Genomic DNA, 20,779 nt, shown 5'->3' with positions numbered 1-20,779 from the left:
TTTTTATATTTGGCTTAGCTTAATGCAAATGCCTTTATAAAATTCTCATAATAGCATTCTTTACATTTCATGAGACCTTAACAGCTGAAAAGTGATCTAATTTGTGTTAGATCACCAAATTCGCTTGAAACTTTTCTCGATTTAAGCTAAGAGCCATTTATTTTCAATATTTTTTTTCGAAAATCACCTTTCTGATTGTTTGGTTGTGACATCTATCCCCTGTGCGGTATATTCCTTCAAGACCATCTAAAAAAAAATACTTAACTTCATCTTTTCTATTTTTCTTTTATCGCATTACTGCTCATTATTTCTATTTCTACAGATAGTGTGTGAATGCTTCCCTTCTGATTAGGATACTGGATCTATAAATGCATAGGTATATAAATACATAGTACAAATACGATAGGGTTTTCCCTAAGGCCTCAGCTACTTTCACTGTGAAAGGATTTTACTGTATTTTTAGTTGTTTTTTCATATATCTGTCTCATATCATTAACTTTCTCTTCGTGTTTTTCATCTTATCTGATTCCAAGTTTCTTACTAGGGATAAGGAATTGCTTTCACTTCCACACTTTCATTAGCCTAAAAGCTACAATACTATTATCTCTTCTAATTTTTTCTTCGTAGCTCGTTCGCCGTGTATAGTAAGAATAAGGTAACAGTGAAAGAAGTTTACTTGAATATTTAAAATTTTGAGTGTTTAGAAAGTCGTGGGTAGTAGCGGAGGTATAGGGAGGAGAGAGTTCAGTATAACTATAATCTACTACTGTACACTATACTTGTTCCTTCGACTTGTCCTCTACGTATTTACTTATGCTTTCTTTATTGTACGTCCGTCTCTTCTGGAATTAAATAAAAAAAAAAAACAAGTTTTTTGAAATGAAAGTAAGGAGCGACATTAAAACTTAAAACGAACAGAAATTACTCCGTATATGAAAGGGGCTTTTCCTCCTCGACACCCTGCTCCTTAGGCTAAAGTTTTTTATTGTTTTAAAAAGTAGAGTTGCGAGAAAGAATCTAACTTTAGCGCAAGGAGCGGGGTGTCGAGGAGGAAAAGCCCCTTTCATATATGGAGTAATTTCTGTTCGTTTTAAGTTTTAATGTCGCTCCTTACTTTCATTTCAAAAAACTTGTTGTTTTTTATTTAATTTCCGAAAGTTTTTGAATTAATGCATGTCTGATTTTGGCTCTCCGTACATAAATTATTAAAATGAAATTTGCATATTAATTTTTTTTTTTTTTTGGCTAAATGGCTTTCTTTTAGTTTTGATCAGACGATTTTGAGAAATAAGGGGTGGGGAAGGAGGCCTAGTTGCCCTCCAATTTTTCGGCTACTTAAAAAGGCAACTAGATCTTTTAATTTTTAACGAACGTTTTTATTAGTAAAAAATATACGTAACTTAAGAATTAACTTACGTAACAAACTTTTATATTCTTATATTTTTGATTATATATATAAGGGGGTTGGTCCCCTCGTTAATACCTCGCTCTTCACACTAAATCTTGTTTTGTCCCAATTCTTTAAGAATGACCCCTGAATCAGAAAGGCCGTAGAATAAATAGTTGAAATTACTTAAAAAAATTTTAGCATAAAGAGCGAAGTATTTATCTCCTCCTAAATACCTCGCTCTTTATGCTAAAGTATTTTTAGAACCCCTCATATGCGTAATAATCTCTGTTCGTTTTAAGTTTTAATGCTTCTCCTTACTTTCAATTAAAAAAACTTTCATGTTTATATTTTCATTGTTTTTTTTAATAGTAATGCTAGAAAATCCTGCGTCCTATTCATTGAATTTCTCTTCCCCCATGAAATATTCTTCCAGGGAAAGATCCTCCCATATAGCCCCCTCCCTTGAACCCTGCACCCAAACCAAAAAAAATCCCCCTGATAACGTCAGTACACTTCCCAGTAACAATTACTGTATGTAAACATTGGTCAAAGTTTGTAACTTGCAGCCCCTCCCCCAGGGACTGTGGGGGGTAAGTCTTCCCCAAAGACATAGTTATTATGGTTTTTGACTATGCGGAACAAAACGGCTATCTCAAAATTTTGATCCGTTGACTTTGGGAAACAAATGAGCGCGGGAGGGGGCCTCGGTGCCCTCCAAGTTTTTTGGTCACTTAAAAAGGGCACTAGAACTTTTCATTTCCGTTAAAATAAGCCCTCTTGCAACACTCTAGGACCACTTGATCGATACGATGACCCCTGGGAAAAAAACAAACAAACAAATAAACACGCACCCGTGATTTGTCTTCTGGCAAAAAATACGAAATTCCACATTTTTGTAGATTGGACCTTGAAATTTTTTCTATAGGGTTCTCTGATACGCTGAATTCGATGGTGTGATTTTCGTTAAGATCCTATGACTTTTAGGGGGTGTTACCTCCTCTTTTCCAAAATAAGGCAAATTTTCTCAGGCTCGTAACTTTTGATGACAAAGACTAAATTTGATAAACTTGTATATTTAAAATCAGCATAAAAATCTGATTCTTTTGATATATCTTTTAGTATCGAAATTCCGTTTTTTAGAGTTTCCTTGACTATTGAACCGGGTCGCTCCTTACTACAGTTCGTTACCACGAACTGTTTGATAACAAAAAAATAACAGATTTTTCAAATGGAAGTAAAGAATAATGATAAACCCAAAAACTAGCAGAAGTCATCTTATACTCTAACTCCTCCGCTCTTTGTGGTAAAGCTTAACTCTGGATGTATTGAAAGCATCGTCAGTTGGTTTTTAATTTTTAATTTCGCTCTTTACTTTCGTCAGGAAAGCGCCATACTTCTATTTGATTTATTTTCATTTTTTAATGAAATGTTCTGGATTATTCCAAACATGAGGGACCGCTCCTAATGTCCCAGTTCCTAGGCTAGAGTTTAATTTTTGCGCAGATATGTTTTGACAATGTACCCTCGTCAACAATTTCTCTGGTTTGGTGATGAGCTCATTAAAAAAATCCTAGTTTCTTAGTGGTACCTAGGTTCTTCTTGCCTATGTACAGGTAAGTGTATCGGCGTAATATTCCACTCTTGAAATATTTATACAATAAAAGGGTAATTGTCGCTCCTTCGGCCTCAGTAGAAAGCAAAGAGGATCAATACCCTGCACTGTACCCTCGTCAAAAGTTTTTTTGGGTAATGACGGTTTCATCGGAAAAACATTGTCTCTTTGTGGTACCCAAGTTCTTCCCACCTCTGTTCACGTTAGCGTGTGGCTTTATTCTTTTATTATCCATCTAAAATAGTTCTGCTATAAAAAGGTAACTGCCACTTCCTCAGCCTCAGTGGAAGTTAAACCGAACCAGTTATTGATGGAAATTACTTTATTTTCCACATTATTATTTTTTGTTGGATGTTACTCATTTACTGTAATCTTCCCGGTTTGGTTTGACATAAAGTGAAAAAGATATAAAAGCTTTTAATTGTTGATATTAGAAGCCAAATTAAAAAAAACATTAAATAATTAAAATAAAATACTTCAACTTATCTTATTGGTTTTCGTGCCTAGAGAAAAGGTCAGTATTAAAATATTTTCACTTTGTTGTCGCGTCATATTAATAATAGCTTATAAATCGCGCTTGACGTATACTTCCAAAAGACTAGAGAGATTAATGGCATTTACAGAACTTCGTATTATTCATTTGAAATCGCTAAATACTACTTAATGCTCACTGGGAGGACTCATAGAAAAGATTCACACAATAAAAAAGAAGCAGGGGAACATCAATAATACTTAAATATTTTCTGGAAAAAAAAATTGTTTGGAATAAGGGTAGTGCATAATGCTTTACTGTCTTCCCTGCTCGTCTGAAATTACATATCTGTTCTTACTTCCCCTTCTAGCATTTGAGGTTTGTCCTGGGCCAGTTAACTTTCTATTCTCTCACCTCAAAGCAGGATAGAATACAGATTTATATTTCTTCTCTAGAGGATGTGCGAGGAAGAAAGAAAAAAAGTATAAGATATGACGTTTTGGCCAATGAAATTCTAATAAAATTACTTTTTTTCCACACTTTTGTTGTAAAAAAGCAAAAAAAAAAACAATAAATACACTTCTGATTAATACTGCTCTTTACCAAGTCAAAGCTATTTCTTTGACTATGACTACCAAATAATGTGAGCTTTGAGTTCTTGAACCCATTTCTCTGATTGATATTTTCAGTTAGAGAGAAATAACAAAACAAATAAGAAATTCCTATGACAGACTTAATCCACAAAAAGTTTATGAGAAAAATGCAGGTTTAAGTTATCCCAGATTTGCACCACATTATTTGTTTGAATATTTCGCTTTTCGCTGTGATTTGACATTTTTTGTAACATATTGTTTTGTTTCTTTACATTTCGTAATAACAATAATGATAAAAACACACTTTAATTTGATACAAGAAACGGATTCTCCTGCATCTTAAAGAATCCGTTTCTTGTATGAAATTAAAGTGTGTTTTTATGAATATTATTATTATAAAATGTAAAGAAACAGAAAAAAAATGCTACAAAAAATTCCAAATCATAGCGAAAAGCAAAATATTCAAACAAATAATGCGATGCAAAACTTTGTGACAATTTAAATCTACATTTTTGTCATAAAATTTTTAGTTGATCAAATTCTTCATAGGTACTCCTTTTTTGCTTTATCATTTTGGATAATTTCTAACAGAGGCACGATTTCCTATTCCTTAAAAATAAGGTCGATATAAATTGTAACATTTATAGCATTTAAAAAGAAAATAGTTCTTTAACAGTAAGCTTGATAGCATAGAAGGCATTTACTGTGCGTACGAAACAGGAATTCTACCTTCTTTGATTGCTCAAAAATTTTTAAAAACAAATAGTTTAATAATTTATTTATTAAATAGGTCTTTAACAGTAAGTTCGATAGCATAGAAGGCGTTTACTGTACTTGAGAAACAGGAATTCTACCTTTTTTGATTGCTCTAAAATTTTGAAAAACAAATAGTTTAATAATTTATTTATTAAATAGGTCTTTAACAGTAAGTTCGATAGCATAGAAGGCGTTTACTGTACTTGAGAAACAGGAATTATACCTTCTTTGATTGCTCTAAAATTTTTAAAAACAAATAATTTAATAATTTGTTTTTTAGATATCATGTCAAGATTAGAGGCTTGTTTACCAACATTGGAAAACATACTGAGTCAAATTGAACAGTTTGTTACTTCAGAGAAAAGCTACACAGATATGCCTCACATAATAGATGTCTATCTTCCCATGATGTGTGCCTATTTGCCTTTTTGGTGGTCTCAAGGACCAGACAACGTCAATCCCACAACTGGGAACCATATTACAATGGTCACAAGTGAACACATGAATCATCTGCTGAAAAATATTATAAACCTGATAAAGAATAACATCGGCACGGAAGGGTCCCCATGGATGATTCGTATTGCAGGTATTTATTAAATTAATATAGAATATAAGCCCTTGGGATTGTTACCAATATTTTTTTTCGCTGAAAACTAAGACTGACCATTTTGAACTTAATCAGATTCTTATGTGCTTGCGTTTTAATTTTTTTACATCGGTTTTTTGTTATTTTGCTCCTTTTTGTTTGAAGAGCCTTTTCGTATAAAGATTATCTTTTCCAAGATCGCTCGTAAATTTTCTCAATCGTATCCACCATTTCAAATAAAATATAGCATTTTCAGTGACCAACAGGGATGTTAAGATACAAAATTATGATATAATTTTACTGCAACATAAGCTAATTTAAAATCACTATAATGTATTTGTCCTAAATATATGAAATTAAACTTCAAAGCTAGATTAATGAGCTATGTTCTGTTTCTAGATGTCATACTGATTTATTTTACAACATCTACCACGAAGTACTAGTCATTTTACAAAAGACTAGACATATGTCTTACCAATAGGTTTATTTTTTGTTTTTATCTTTCAGGGTATACCCAACAAATAATAGTTAACACATCAGAAGAACTACTTAAGGATCCATTTTTACCTCTAGCCTTAAAAGTCAGGAGAAGGACTGAACAAGTTTATCATAAAGAAGACTCACTAAGGGGATTCTTGAAGTCTACAACTGAAGACACGTCCCAGGTAATCATTAGGGCCTGAAAAGTTATATTTCGCTACAGCAGGAAAACTTGTCGCCCGCAAGTGTAAAAAACTGAATTAAAAATTGAAGATCTTTCTCATTGAAAGTTTAATTGCTGTTTTTTCTAAGGTTTCTAGACTACAGTTGTGTAGGTATCCACTTAACTAATATAAAGAATCAGATTCATTTATAGTGTCCTTGATACTTTAAAATACGATTACCATAAATACTTTAAATGCTATCAACAACAAAAGGGAAATCCTAATACTACTGCGCCTAAAGGTAGTTGGCTCAAATCACAAAAAATGGTCCCTGTATTCTAAACATATAATTAAACCACGTGTTCGCTTTGAAACAGTTTTGAAACTGAATATTTACAAATCACTAATCTGGTTTCCCGAGTAAACCATGTTTACCTATTATTGATCAATGTATAAAAAACATTGTATCATTGCATAGAACTTTTTGTTATAAATCAGTAAGAAAGTGGACACCGGTTCTCTTTGTTCAGAAACCTTGGTAAAGCTTGTTTGTTGCTTTGTTTATTTCTTTTAATACCTTTTTTTCTTTCTATTTAAAATGATGCCATTTCTTGTTTAAATTTATACATCTTATTGAATTCCTTTCTTTCAGGTGGAAAGTCAACTTCAGGGAGATTGGTACATGCTTGTACGGGATATTTATGCTTTTTATCCCCTATTGATAAAATATGTTGACTTGCAAAGAAATCACTGGTTGAAAAATAATATACCAGAAGCAGAAGAACTGTATGGCCATATCGCTGAAATTTTTAATTTATGGTCCAAGTCTCAGGTATGTACGCTCGAGCAGTTTTAATTATTTCTATTGTTTTGTATTATCATAAAGGAAGAAAACGATCAAAAATGGAGTTTTTAAAGGCCAAAGAAAATATTGAAGAAAATGTAGAAAGCGAATATTTCGAGAGAACAACCGCCTCCTGTTTCAGCGCGAACAAAATAATATGATCAAGGAAAAAGCAAAAACCAAAAAACAAGCGCGGAAAGTACAACAAAACCAATGAAAAAAAAACACCAAAAAATTAAATAAAAGACCAAAAATTAAATGAATTAAAATCAAATACCTAACAAAACAATAAAGTGAGTTATTCGCCAATATCCGCGATTTGCACAAAATCCAAACAAATATGAACTGCCATCGACGGATACTAACCAAACTCTGAGAAACAAAAGAAAAAATTCATTCACTCAAACAAACAAAGCAGCGATTGAACAAATTGGAGAACTAGGTCACCTGATTTCTGATTTTGACCATTGCATTTCTTGCGGATACCCTTTGGGACCTAAGGGGTTGATGATATATTTGATTTTGTGATTGGGGAAGGGGTTCAACGTTTATTGAACGTTTGTTGAAAAATAATGTACCAGAAGAATTGTATGGCCATATCGCTGAAATTTTAATTTATGGTCCAAGTCTCAGGTTTGTTCGCTCGAGCAGTTTTTAATTATTTCTATTGTTGTATCTATCTTTATTAATATTCTTCAGTATTTTGTATTACTGTTATTATTTAAGTATCTCTTGTTAGTCATTGTTTAATAATTATTACAATTATAACTGGAGGATTGAACTCCTGGAATAAAAGCTTGTGATAGCTGCACCCTCTTTCGGTAATTTTGAAGCTATGCTTAATGTAAAGAAAGACCCAATCTGTAGGTAATATATTCGTTTCTTGTTGTTACGAATTAAAATAAAAAGTGATGTAGTGGTAGAAAAATAGATACAATTTCCTTTCTTATGCATTCAGAGAGAGTTTTTATGGGAGTAAATCAAAATAAAGTACCAATAGTTTACTGGTAGGTTTTATAGTAGTTAAAGGGGAGCATGTTTGATTTCAGCCATCCGATTGGCTTAGAATTTTAAGGGGTCCTTCTCTCTACCGAGAGGATTGCATATTTTGTTTAGGGTGGTGCAGTGTGCTAGGGGTGCCAAAAAATTGAAAACCTATAGCTCGTTCAGCTTGAAACTTATGCTTGCAAGTCCTTGGGCCAAGGAGATTTATGGAGCATGAAGGTTGAAAAATACTGTAAAAGAGTTCATAAATGCTAGTTTCAGGAAATTTTGAAATTTGCATTTCTCAATCCCCTGGTCAAGGGTCCTTCAATGCCCAAGGGAAACTTAAACAGCGAGTTTGGTTCATTAAAAATGGTTAAAAACTTTTTTTCAAATCGGATTGAAACTTATTTCTGAGTATCTTTGGCCCTAGTTAACTCCAGTGATAAGAAAAGTAAAAAAAACTAATTGGATTAACAATGAGGCTTAAGCGCCTTAAAACTTACCTTCGTAAGTTCCTGGATCAATAGAACCCTGATAAATAAAAAATGTAAGTCAGGGTACAGCCCTCCATAAAATTGTACGCTTTAAAATAGCCAGAACATCTGTTTTTCGATCAGCACAAAAAAAAAGGAATAATAAAAATATTAATTCACTCTAAGTGGGAAGCGAAAAAGGCCAAAAAGAATTTTCTGTATGGTTTGAGAAACAAGTCTGCAACTCTGCAAGTACTTAGACCGAGAAAGTCTATATACCCCCCAAAAAAAAAAGAAAAAAATTGAGAGCATCCAAAAGATAGGTCCCCAAATTCGGCCAAAAATCTTTTCATCTGCTTCAAACTTATGTGTGCAGTTTTTGGACAAAGGGAAGCCTAATTCTCAAAGAAACTGAAAAAGACATTAATTGACGTCCATTTTTTTAAGACAACAAAACATAACTCTTTTTATAAATGATATAATTGCACTACCCTCGAGTCCTATTGACTCATCAGCTGAATTGCCACTTTTCCAGCACAAATCTAGCGCAGAAATTGTTGACAGTTTGTTGGAACTCATGACAGCATTGTACAAGCTCAAGAAAAGAAAAGCTGCAGAAGCTGATGATCTTTAGCTTCAATTCCTGAATTCCGGACTCAGAACGATGGTTGAACACTTATGTTAGGCCTATCTTAAATAAGGAAGACTGAGTATTCCTAATGACTGGAAGAGAGGGATAAAGGAAAGTCGAACTGTGGATTCATTGGCTAGCTTTTTCTGTACAAACTGCAGGAAGTGTGTTTAGCACTGCTAAATCGTTTTCAGTGGGGTCAATCTAATCTCGGTTTGATGTTCAGTTTGAGGGTGCTCTTGGACGATTGAATAAATTGTAAAACGGGATTATGCTTGTTTCATTTAGTTGGGAAGATGTAAAGAGGATTGCTTTGAATATATTAGGATGGAGCAGGAGCTTGCGTAGCTGTCTTGGTCTCAGGCAGCTTTGTGCTGCAGTGAGTTGTTAGTCATAGAAGTAATAGTATATCCTTCGAATGTGCAATTCCAATTGAAAATTCCAGTTGAACCAAGGCCACACTCTTCATGACGACGATTTTGCTGAAGATATAGCCCTTTTCTCAAATTTAAGAGAGGAGTTGTAGCAGAACAACGTAGAGTTCTATTGCACAGCTAACAATAGTGTGAGTGAATTAGTACGCAAAGAAAAAGAAAAAATTAATGAAATAAAAGTTAGTAACAACATCAATGAAATATCTGAGAGACTGACGGAAGTTGGAGCAGAGGCGCTGAAGAAGCGTGAAAATTTCAGGCACCTTGGGACCTTCATGGAATCTGACGGTAAGCTCGATTGAGAAGTTAACTCACATATTGCATATACAAAAAGCGCCTTTGACAAATTAAGCAGCGTGTGGAGAAGTTGAGCATATTTCCTGAAACTCAAATCTTTTTTTTTTTAATAATAACGTCCTCTAGGTACTGGTGTACGGTTTTGAACTTTGATGTTTATTTAACAGTTCAAAACAAAGAGCCATTGTTTCGAGAACAACAGTTTTAAAACCATTCTTGGCATCCACTGGAAAGATGAAGGTTAATTAATCTTTTATTTGTGAAAAGGAAAAAACAGCCACTAGTGATTGACGTAACTGCAAGAAGTCTATTGTGTTTTGGGGTTATTCATGATGCATGACCCTGGACTCACCCTGACACCACTAGACACGATCAAATGAAGACAACGCTCTAGTTTTCTTTAAATATGTTAAGTGGGAACGGGTGCAAGTGTTTTGGGGTTATGGATGATGCATGGCCCTGGACTCACCCTGACAACACTAGACACGACCAAATGAAGACAACGCTCTAGTTTTCTTTAAATAGGTTAAGTGGGAACGGGTGCAAATTTTCATTGATCACAGCCTGGACTTAATCCTGCTAAAGCTTAAAAAATATTAGCCCTGAAGTCATTATCTTATTCTTTATTTTTTTGTCATAATTTACCACTTGTTCTAAAGAAAAATTTATGCTGTATCTTCAATTGTATGTATAGAAACAAGCTGTCTTGCTGGGTGTTAGTTATATGAGCGGGTAATTAGAATACTTTTTGTCTAGAAGTGGGAAATTCCGTAAATGTTGTGTATTTTTGGCCAATTTCCAAAAATAAAAATAAAAAGAGTTTCATTGCTTGTTTTGACTTTAATATTGTACACCAATCCTTCTGTGAAAAGATGTCCACCGTTTTTTAAATTTGTTCACGCATGGAGAATGTTTTTTCGTGCATTTTAGTCTGGACGTGGTTAAGTGGGTTTGTTTTTAATGTGTTTGATTTTCTATGCAAAATTTTAAGAGTTAAAAATGAAAGTTAAGAGTGAGTCAAGCACTTTGACTCAAACCCTTAAAGATGTAGGAAATTTGGACTTGTTCAGATTGACTTCTTAAACGCTCATATATTCGGAATTTTAAAATAGTACTTAATATCTTGCATTCCTTAATGTACAAGCATGTTGATATTAGTACTCTAGTTTTCAATAAAAAAATAGAAAACGAAGGTAATGGTCTTGATACATGACTGCCAGGTCCTGTCATCATGTTCGTTGTCAAAGATGTAGACACTAAAATGCTTAAGGAGGGGTAAGTTTGTTTTTCCTGTTGGAATCTCCCACTTCCTTTCTGTGTGCAGGTGCCATTAACACAGCCCATGTTAGCCCATATTAGCATTTGTTATTGTACATCAATTTCACTGGCTACAACATACAACCTTTTTATGGACACTAATACTTTATTCTTAATAATTTCTATGTTTGTTTTATTCATCTATTTTTAACTTGGACTTATTTATGTATATCTTTATTTTGAATCATTGATTTTTGTGCTATTTTCAGTATTTTTTGAAAGAAGAACAGAATTTTATATCTGCCAATGAAATCGACAATATGACGCTCATAATGCCAACAACTGCTTCGAGAAAAAATGTAGCACTGAGTGACAGCAGTCAGCCAATTTCGTCAGGGAAAGTGGTAAGTCTTTTTTGCATTCTATCGCTTGATAATCCTATTTGAAAAGGCCCTAGAAGAAAATCACTGGGTAAATTGTCTAAAAATCACTAGAATAGTGAAGAAAAGACTAAAAACTCAAATTCACTGCGTTTGAATATTGCTCTGTCGTTTCCAGGTATGAATCAAACTCAATCTTACCTTTGCGTAAATTTTAAGACGGGGAAATAGACTTACACCTATGGAGTAATTTAAAGAAATCTTTCTTGGCTTCTGCACCCAAAGGGCACTTAAAAGTTAAACCTGGGAAAAAGTTTGACTTGGCAGCAAACAAGTAAATTTGCACTCTCCAAAGACACTCCTGGTTGAAAGTACTGCTAGGGATAAAAAACGTAACCAGCCCAGTGGTGGATGAGGTTGGCTACCCAATATGCTTTGGGAGTAGGATCCCCTATTTATCACGCCTGTATGTGCGACTTCGGGCCCCTGTTTCCGTAATTTTTTCAGATTTCAGACTTTTTTGGGGGGGGGGAGTGCAAGTTTATCGAATTGATCAGAACATTCTTGGATAGATCTCAACAGACATATTTTTAAACTGTTGTAAACTATTTGTAGTAGTATAAACTGTTGCAAAATTGAGCTGTACATTGATTTAAAAGTCAGAATCTCTATAATTACAGCAATAATGTTGATAACAGATTCTTGTTTCTGATAATTAGTGAAAGGAAGTAAAAAAAAAGAAATTGTGTATATTCTTTCGTCCAAACAATAGTTCGCAAATATCACAAAAATGATTCGGATCTTTAAGATTTGAAAATATCTTGTCTTTTGGTATGATTCATTACAAAGGAAGTTTTGTCGAAAACTAAGTCTCATATTACATAAAAATTTGACAGATTATTCTTTTTACTCGATTGTTCTACCTTCGCAAAAACAATCAATTTTAAGAATTTGCCATATAACTTTTTAAGAAATTCGATTTTTTTTTCTAAGAAAAAAAAGAAGAGCCGAGATAAGAAGCGGGATAAAGACAAGGAAATTGCTTCGAGTTTGATGGTTGCCTGTTTGAAACGATTGCTTCCAGTTGGATTGAATCTGTTTGCCGGACGTGAGCAAGAGCTTGTACAACATTGCAAGGATAAGTTCTTAAAGGTTAGAGTTTTGCTCTTAATTCTTTACGAATGACTGGGTTCAGTAAGTAACTTATTGGAAGTGTATCCTTCTCGTAAGCATTAATAGCGTGTGATTAGAACTAAGTGGAACAAATAAGGGTTCTTAAATGTAGAAGTTTCTGCTTCTTTGCGATGTTAGTAATAAAAAACGATATATATATATATATATATATATATATATATATATATATATATATATATATATATATATATATATATATATATATATATATATATATATATATATATATATATATATATATATATATATATATATATATATATATATATATATATATATATATATATATATATATATATATATACTTATAATATATGTCTTATAATAATTATAATTATTATAATAATAGTAATAATGTTTTAACATATATGTAATATGGACAAGTTGGCCTTATGTGCCGCTAGTCAAATATTTAGGTTTTCTTCCTAGAGTTGTGTGGTTTGAACTTCCTTCTATAGGAAATTAACAGAGGTAATTTCAGATACGACATCCCTCGGTAGGCCGTTCCAAATATAGGTACAGTGGCTTATAAAGTAGTTCTTCAAGTAATGATGTTTACTCTTCTGAGTAATCTGACCGCACCAAATGTATGTGTGTTTATCGCATTGGCTTTGCAAATGGCGGTACAAGTAGAGACAGGTTGTCAGAGGGAGGATAGTGAGTATACTTGTAGAGAACAGCCATTGACACTACATTAAATCTCTGACTTGATGACTGTAAAGGTTCCTGACCAGTGCTACAAATCACCGTTGAGGCCCTATTTTGGATCCTTTTGATTGGTACCAATAACGTTTTGGTACCAGTGCACTTGCATCTTCTATAAAAGGCCTATTACACGACTTCCAGGAGGTATATTTGAGCAAGGAATCACATCCAGTTATCTCGCTCAAGAAGCTTGGACTGAATTGAGATACCCACCCCAAAAGAGCTTGGAAGAGAAATGATTAATACTCTTGGATGTATTGCAGGGGTCCATTCTGGCATTCGTCCAGATTTTTATCTCTTGGAGATCCAACCGTACGTATGGGGAAGCTTGTACAGCTTTCCGGTTTAAAATGAATCGCTGAGTGTAAGAAGTCAATAAATACCCTCTTTAAAATGTTCAAAATTAAGGGTGTAAACCTGTGTTTTGAGCAATAGACGTTTTATAACCAAAATCTCGAAGAAAAAAAAATTAGTCTATATGGGAAAAGTCAGAATACATCTATTTTCCAATTGAATCGAGAAATTAGGTCCGAGAGAAACTTTAAGGTTTGGCTTATTAATTGGCACCTTTTTTTTTTAAGAATCTATCAGTAGTTAAATTGTAGGACTTTGACCAGTTTAAATCGTTTTGGGAAAACACAAAAAAGCTTATCAAATATAGGTTGCTAATATGTTAAAAATTTCTAGTTGTAATTAGGCATTTTTCTGGTGCCAGGGCTCTTAGTTAGGAGTATGTATACTTCTTAGAGATATATGAAATAAAGGATGAAGTCTGGAACACGATGGTTTAATGAGCGTAAAAAATCCCTTTCTGTACGCTTGCTCTCTTCACTATTGCTAAGGAAATAGTCGAGCTGTATGAATAAAGCTTTCACGCTTCCCTTTGGGGCTTTCTTAGCTGGTGCTGCAAAGTATAAATTTTTAAAATAAAATTTATCTATCTATCTAAAGAGATTTTAAGAAACTGATTTGATCTAGTTTCAAAAAGCTTCACCTACTTCAACTACTGTCTTCATAATATTAAAGAGAATGACCCAGAAAACAATTATTAACCCTGCTGTTTATTTTATTCTCATTAAAAATAACTTTTGAATCTATTTATTATTTTGAAAAACACATTGGGAGAGGCTTAGATTCTCTAACCGGGGAAAAAAAAATTGCTCTGTGAAACTTACTTAAATTATCCCAAAAGATTTCCTTGATGACATGTCATATCCTTTAGTTTGTTTGTTATTGCTTGTATTTTTATATCTTGATGATTTTTTTCCAGAAAGTCCAAGAGTATGAGATTTTGGACTTCGCTAAAAATCAGTTAACACTGCCTGATAAAATAGACCCATCTGACGCAATGTCATGGCAACATCATTTGTACAGTAAGCTCGGCACCAAAAGGCCAGTTTTGTCAGATCAGCTTATAAGCAAAGTACCAGAGAAAGGAAACAGCATTGATGAAGTTTCTGAAAGGATTGTTGCAATGGCTAAAGTCCTCTATGGATTGCACATGGTATGTATTCTTTTTTCTTTTCTTTTTCCCATATTTTTATTGTTGAGTAAGAGATAAGAATTTAACTTGCGCAATTTCTTGAAACTTTTCTTTTGTGATTGTAATCCTGTAATTCCTTTGGTATTTTATTTTCAACAGCGTTGACACACAACCCTCACAATTAGCCTCTTTTATGAGAAAATCTTTTTCAAGATCCTTATGTATTTGTTTATATCCTAAGTAAATATTTTAAGGACTATTTAATATAGTAACAACATTTGATTTTATTTATCAGGAGATTGCAATGCCCTGTCTTGTAATTTAAAAAGAAATCGATGGTAAACAGGATATTGCCAACGTGGAACTGGGAAAGAAAATAACTCTGGAAACATACTGTTAGAGTTTTGTAGGTGTAATAATCTTCTATTCAGCACTATATTGTTGGATAGAATAGTCCGTATTTTAACATTGCATTTGCATATTCGTAAGCCTAGAAATCAATTAATTATATTATTACAATTAGAAGACTGTTGTGGTCGGTACAGGATACTAGGATGCGTAGGGTACTATTATTGATTTTAATCTATTCAAACCCCATATTTAATAAAATAGGGCTGGATAATGTAAAAAATAGTTCGTGAAGGAATAGATGATGTTTCAGGAAGCAGAAATGTGACTTATAGATTCAGTCTTCAGAATACAAAGTCGCTTAAATATTAATAAGTGAGGCTGCGGAGACAATACTGTGCATCTTGAAAATTGAACCAGCAGATGGGCTCAGTACTCAGAAAGACGGGAAATAGTAGTGGAGAACATGGTATTCATTGGGAAGGTTAAAGTCTCCTATAGTTTGATAATTCTGATTATTTGAGTATCATACGGCCTTTTTACAATGATATTTTACTAATACCGCAATTTAGGAAGCGTTTAATTCAGCCAATAAGATTTTCAATTTAATTTTTAGATTGTCTAAAAAATTCTGAATGGCTTAAATTAGTGCTCGCTAAATCTCGTTGCTAGTAAAATCTCATTGTGAATGGGGTAATAGTTAAAGCGGTTAGGAATCTGACCGTATTTTGTATCTTTTGAGAGTTCAGGGTGCAAAATTAGGTTCAAAACTCAATTTTAAGAATACTAAGTCGCTTAAATTATGATCACACGGAATGGAGAGGTAATACTAACGAAAATTGACCTTTTGGATAGGGTCAGTTACCTTGGTAGTATTATTAGTAAGCAATACATATATAAAATTTACAATAACCAAGGCATTTAGTTTATTTTGCAGTTGAAAGAAGTTTCGGAGAATGTAAAGACCAGACTGAGAAATAAGATTAGGAAACAGGGGTGCTTCGAGTTCGTTGGTTTTTTTTTTTTTTTTTTTTTTTTTTTTTTTTTCTTCCTTTATTCGTTAATTTGGGTGACAATGAGTTATGCAAGAAATGCGACTCTTTGTTTCTACTGTGGGTTATAATGAAAGAAAGAGTGACATGTTTGGCAATATTTTGCCAGTGAAGGAAGAAACGTTGCCAAAATTCAGGCTCTTTCAATCTAGCTGGGGCTCACGAAAATTCATTGAATTAGATGACCTAATAAAAACAGTAAAGAAAGTGGCAATTTCTTCGGGGAGAGTAAAGTGCGGAGCTCTAAACTGGATGGAGGTAAAGGAGGAGTCTTGACCTCTCCGTGGGCTCTGGGCGGTAGGATGCTGTGATGATAAATTAGTAGACATAGTAGTGTATCGGTTAAAATGGAGAAGGTCCAATCTCACACCTTGACCAAAAAATTAGTCGAGTTTTATCTAAACTGACGTTATTTCGCTCCAACAGGCTCAAGAAACAAACTTTGGTATAAAATTGTTACATTATTTAGTCCTCCATCTTTTTGCTTTATTTTATAATTTTCTTGAACGGTAAGATAAAAGTACTGTTCAGTTCTGTGAAATGTGTGTATCTTCGTTGTGATTGGATCTATATCCATCCGGCGCTTCATATAGGAGTCATCGTAGAAACTTTAGAAGAAGCTCGTATGATTGGAAATTGACAGTTCTATTGCCCTTTTTATGAGTCATTTTGTTGTAAGGTCCAGTAACTATGTCTCTGGGGATGTTATTTGCATATAGGTTGTCAAAACGTAACAAAGAATGATAGTATTACATTGGAGCTATCAAGAAATGATGAGGGGATGACCAAGTGACCAAAAAGGCAATATTTTTACGCTACTACTACTACTATTGCTGCTACTACTGCTACCGATACTACTACTGCTACTCCAAATGCTGCTTCTGTTGCGACTACTACTAAGGCTAGGGATGTTGAGATGAAAGTTTGAGAAAATCTTGTGGTAAAAGTTGAACTAAATCAAAATACACTAAATACATACAGATGTGTCAAAAGGACGGATCAGTAATATCTCAGGAACGGCCTACCGTATCAAGCTGAAACTTCTAGGGCATCATGAGGGGAATGTTGGAATGAAGGGAATGGTTGAATGAGGGGAATGAATTGTCTGACTAAAAGTCAATATGTGTACACTACTACTAATATTGTTACTCCTACTGCTACTACTAATATGATACTACTAAGACTAAGGGTAGGGAGGTGAATATTTAAGAGAATGTTGAGGGAAAAGTGGAACTAAATTGAAACACACTGTGTGCATACAAGTTGTCAAAAGGGCGTTTTCAGTAATGGATTATGGTATTAAGTCACAACTATCAGGGAATGGTTAGGAAAAAGATCAATCGACCAAAAAGCAATATATGCACGGTACTACTAATACTACTACCACTATCTTTGCAACTTCAACTACCACTTCAATTGCAATTAATAGTAAGGTTAAAGGTATTAAGGTGAAAATCTTAGGAAATGTTAATAGGGAAGTTTAACTAAATCAAAACATACCGCCTAAAAAATTAAATAAAATTCAATAAAAGACCAAAAATTGAAAGAATTAAAAGAAATATAATTAACGAACTGTTGTTCGTTAGTATCCGTCTCTGGCAGTTCAATTTTGTTTGGATTTTATGCAAATCGCGGATATTGGTGAATAACTCACTTTATTGTTTGTTAGGTGTTTGATTTTCGTTCTTTTAATTTTTGGTCTTTTATTGAATTTTATTTAATTTTTAGGCGATTTTTTTCATTAGTTTTTTTGTATTTTCTGCACTTGTTTGTTGGTTTTTTGTTTTTTCCTTGATCTTATTATTTTGTTCGCGCTGAAGAAGGGAGGCAGTTGTTCTCTCAAAATATTCGTTTCCTGTGTTTTCTTCAGTACTTTCATTTGGCCTTTAAAAACCCCATTTTTTGATCGTTTTCTTTCTTTATGTTATGGCAGGCCAATGTGGTTTAAGAAATTTTCTTCGCCATGTATACATTTGGAACGTTAGAACACTAATGTAATTAATTTCTGATCAATCTAATTAAGGAAGTCCAGGGGAAATGTGGCCCTGTGTTGAATATTTAGAGCCAGTAGACATTTTGCCTCTTAAGGCTTCTGCTCTGTTATTCTAAGTTCGGGCTCGTAGTATCCTTCGATTTGTATTCAAAACACTAAATTTAAAGTCTTCGGATTTACACCTAAGAGTTGTGGAACGTATAAAGGCTTAATTTCGCGGTTTTGTGAAGATGTGTATGTTAAGATCAATTTACCAGTTTTCTGCATGCCCCACTTTTCGTGCCACTACCTTTTCTAGTATTTAGTTTAGATAGTACCAATCTGCACAGTATTCTTTACTCTATGCTTTCGTATACAGGATAGCAAGGTGAGCTTTATGGTTTCAAAGTTTTTCTGTTTTTTTGTCAGATTTCACTATGCATTGGCCCATCTTTACCTTATTTTTAAATATTGACAGGACTAGCAAACCTTGCTTGTTTTAAGTAAACGTTCTGCTGGTTCAAGATCTGAATGGCAGATCGGTTGCGTAATTCAAAAGGCACCATGCAACATGTTTGTTGAATTTATTCTCTTTTTTGCAAACTGCCATTACGAAACGTCCAATCTTTTTTCAGATATTTTCTTGGTTACTACTTATCTGTTTCCTTTTTCTCACTTCAGAAATGTATTTTAAAAGGACCTCAACCCACCAGAACAGTTTTCCTCATGCCTTGAATGCCTATAAAACTCTTTGTATATCCTATAGTTTTGATGTCTTGCACCTATGCCGTTTCAATTGCTGCTGCCGAACTCATGTTTTTCAAGTTATGCATCTCATCATAGTTTTCAGAGCTTACCATAATTTTTCATATTCCTGTCCATATTTATAGCTAATTACAATGTTAAAAGCAATCCTTGTGGCGTAAGGCATTGATACGATTTCTCTTTATGAAAGAAATGAGAGAATCTAAAGTCGTCCAGCTGAGTATCTGATTTTGATAATCTCCGTAAAGCAATCAACAGTTAACTTAAAGAAATAATGACCGAAAAATGCTGTGAATGTAAACTATAGATATTGCCAGAAGAAACAAGAAAAATAATAATTTCCGAGTCACCCTCCGAGAAGATTCTATTTTTACCTTATTTCAACCTTTGCTTAATTTTATGTTATTTTCCCCATGCTTTTTGCTTTTTCTTTGCTTTCTTTTCTGGGAAAAGAAATTTTTTCCTCTCATTTTCTGAATTCCATCTATATGGCTGTATTAAATGGATTTTGTATTAAATATAAAAGCGAAGGGAGTAAATATCGTGAATCTCGTCATTTTCTTTGAATTGTTCCGGATGAAATTATGGCCATTCTATAAAATTAATAGAATTTCTTAACATTCTGAACATTAGAATTTCTAACATAGATATTCTATGAATTTTTTAAAATTCTAAATAGTATTTTTCTTAGTAGATTTTCAATATGTATATTTAACCTAGCTATCGCTGACTTTACATTTTACTAAAAGAATATCTACCTGTAAATTCAACACTTCGTATTTGCCATTACTTATAATGATTTCACGTTTTAGATTGACCATCCCCAACAGTCTTTGAAAGGTGCTTACCGTTCAGTTGTTTCTGCCCAGCGAAAACGGGCTGTTATTGCGTGCTTCCGACAAACTTCTTTACACTCTCTTCCCAGGTATAGATTTATTTTGCATCAATTTAATTTTGCAATCTTTTTTTGTATGTCTTTTTCTCCTTAACCGTAGAAAGAAGCTGTATGCATGTTAGTGTTGTTTCCCTCCTTCAAGTCAATAAGATTAAAAGATCATTCTAAAATTGAAATATATAGAGCATCGCGATATTTACCTTAATTCACGCATATTCTTAGGCAAATCGAGTTAAGGCAGTTATTCTTAACCCTACGGTCCATTAATTCCGAAATGCCGGATTCTACAATTTTGTATCTGGATTTTAGTTTGCTAGCCAGTTATAATCTTTTTTCTAACTGGGGAGCGTTAGATAAAGTTCAGATTAATAGCTCTCGAAGCTAACTTTACATTCATTATCAATGGATTCAGATTCTACTATATTAATTCAATTGAGCTGATTCTTGGTATTAGGAAAATTTCAGTGCGAATGGGTGTTTAAAGACCAATGCATTTTGAATTTAGTAATTGCGATTTAAACTTGTATTACGTTGCTAGTTTCCTTCTATATATATTCAGTAGTGTTAATGGCTCATTTCCCCTCCCCCTCCCTAATTTTCGTGAATTGACGCCATTGTACATATAAGCTTAAAAAATTTAATATTTCTGAATCCGCGCCTTTAATATGCAGAGCATGTGTAATTTGAATTCAGTGGTCAATGAACCATGCGCGAGTCGAGGTAAATTTTGCAATACCTGGCCGTGGCCGTTCAAATTGAAAAGATAATGAGCTGCAAAGTAAACTTTAAGAAACCCCAATTTGAAGTTACTATTTTGCATGGAAAATGAAAAAAAAATGTGTACATTTTTGCTCTAATATAGATAAATAAGATGGCATCTAGTGATTTTTCTAGTATTTCCTATTGATAAATCTTGGTGGATAATCATATTTAGCCCACCTATACAACAATTTTTCGTCAGGAGTCATTTAAAGTCAGGATTTTCGATGGCTAGGCTCACTAGTTTTTT

General features: G+C 33.5%; 1 protein-coding gene across 1 annotated transcript in view; it reads left to right on the top strand.

Moving 5' to 3' along the window:
* The window catches only part of LOC136030251 (ryanodine receptor-like), a gene marked incomplete in the record, with an annotated part of 328,739 nt that overhangs the window by 217,623 nt on the left and 90,337 nt on the right, over positions 1-20,779 (top strand). Inside the window, 7 exon segments of the mRNA XM_065709092.1 lie at positions 5,104-5,409; positions 5,917-6,074; positions 6,706-6,885; positions 11,246-11,380; positions 12,350-12,508; positions 14,526-14,759; positions 19,688-19,800. Of these exon segments, the coding sequence (XP_065565164.1) occupies positions 5,104-5,409; positions 5,917-6,074; positions 6,706-6,885; positions 11,246-11,380; positions 12,350-12,508; positions 14,526-14,759; positions 19,688-19,800 (1,285 nt within the window).

The sequence above is a fragment of the Artemia franciscana genome, chromosome 8 (assembly GCF_032884065.1).
Source record: "Artemia franciscana chromosome 8, ASM3288406v1, whole genome shotgun sequence".
In the NCBI taxonomy this organism is placed as follows: domain Eukaryota; kingdom Metazoa; phylum Arthropoda; class Branchiopoda; order Anostraca; family Artemiidae; genus Artemia; species Artemia franciscana.
This window is presented reverse-complemented; position numbering and strand designations above follow the sequence as displayed.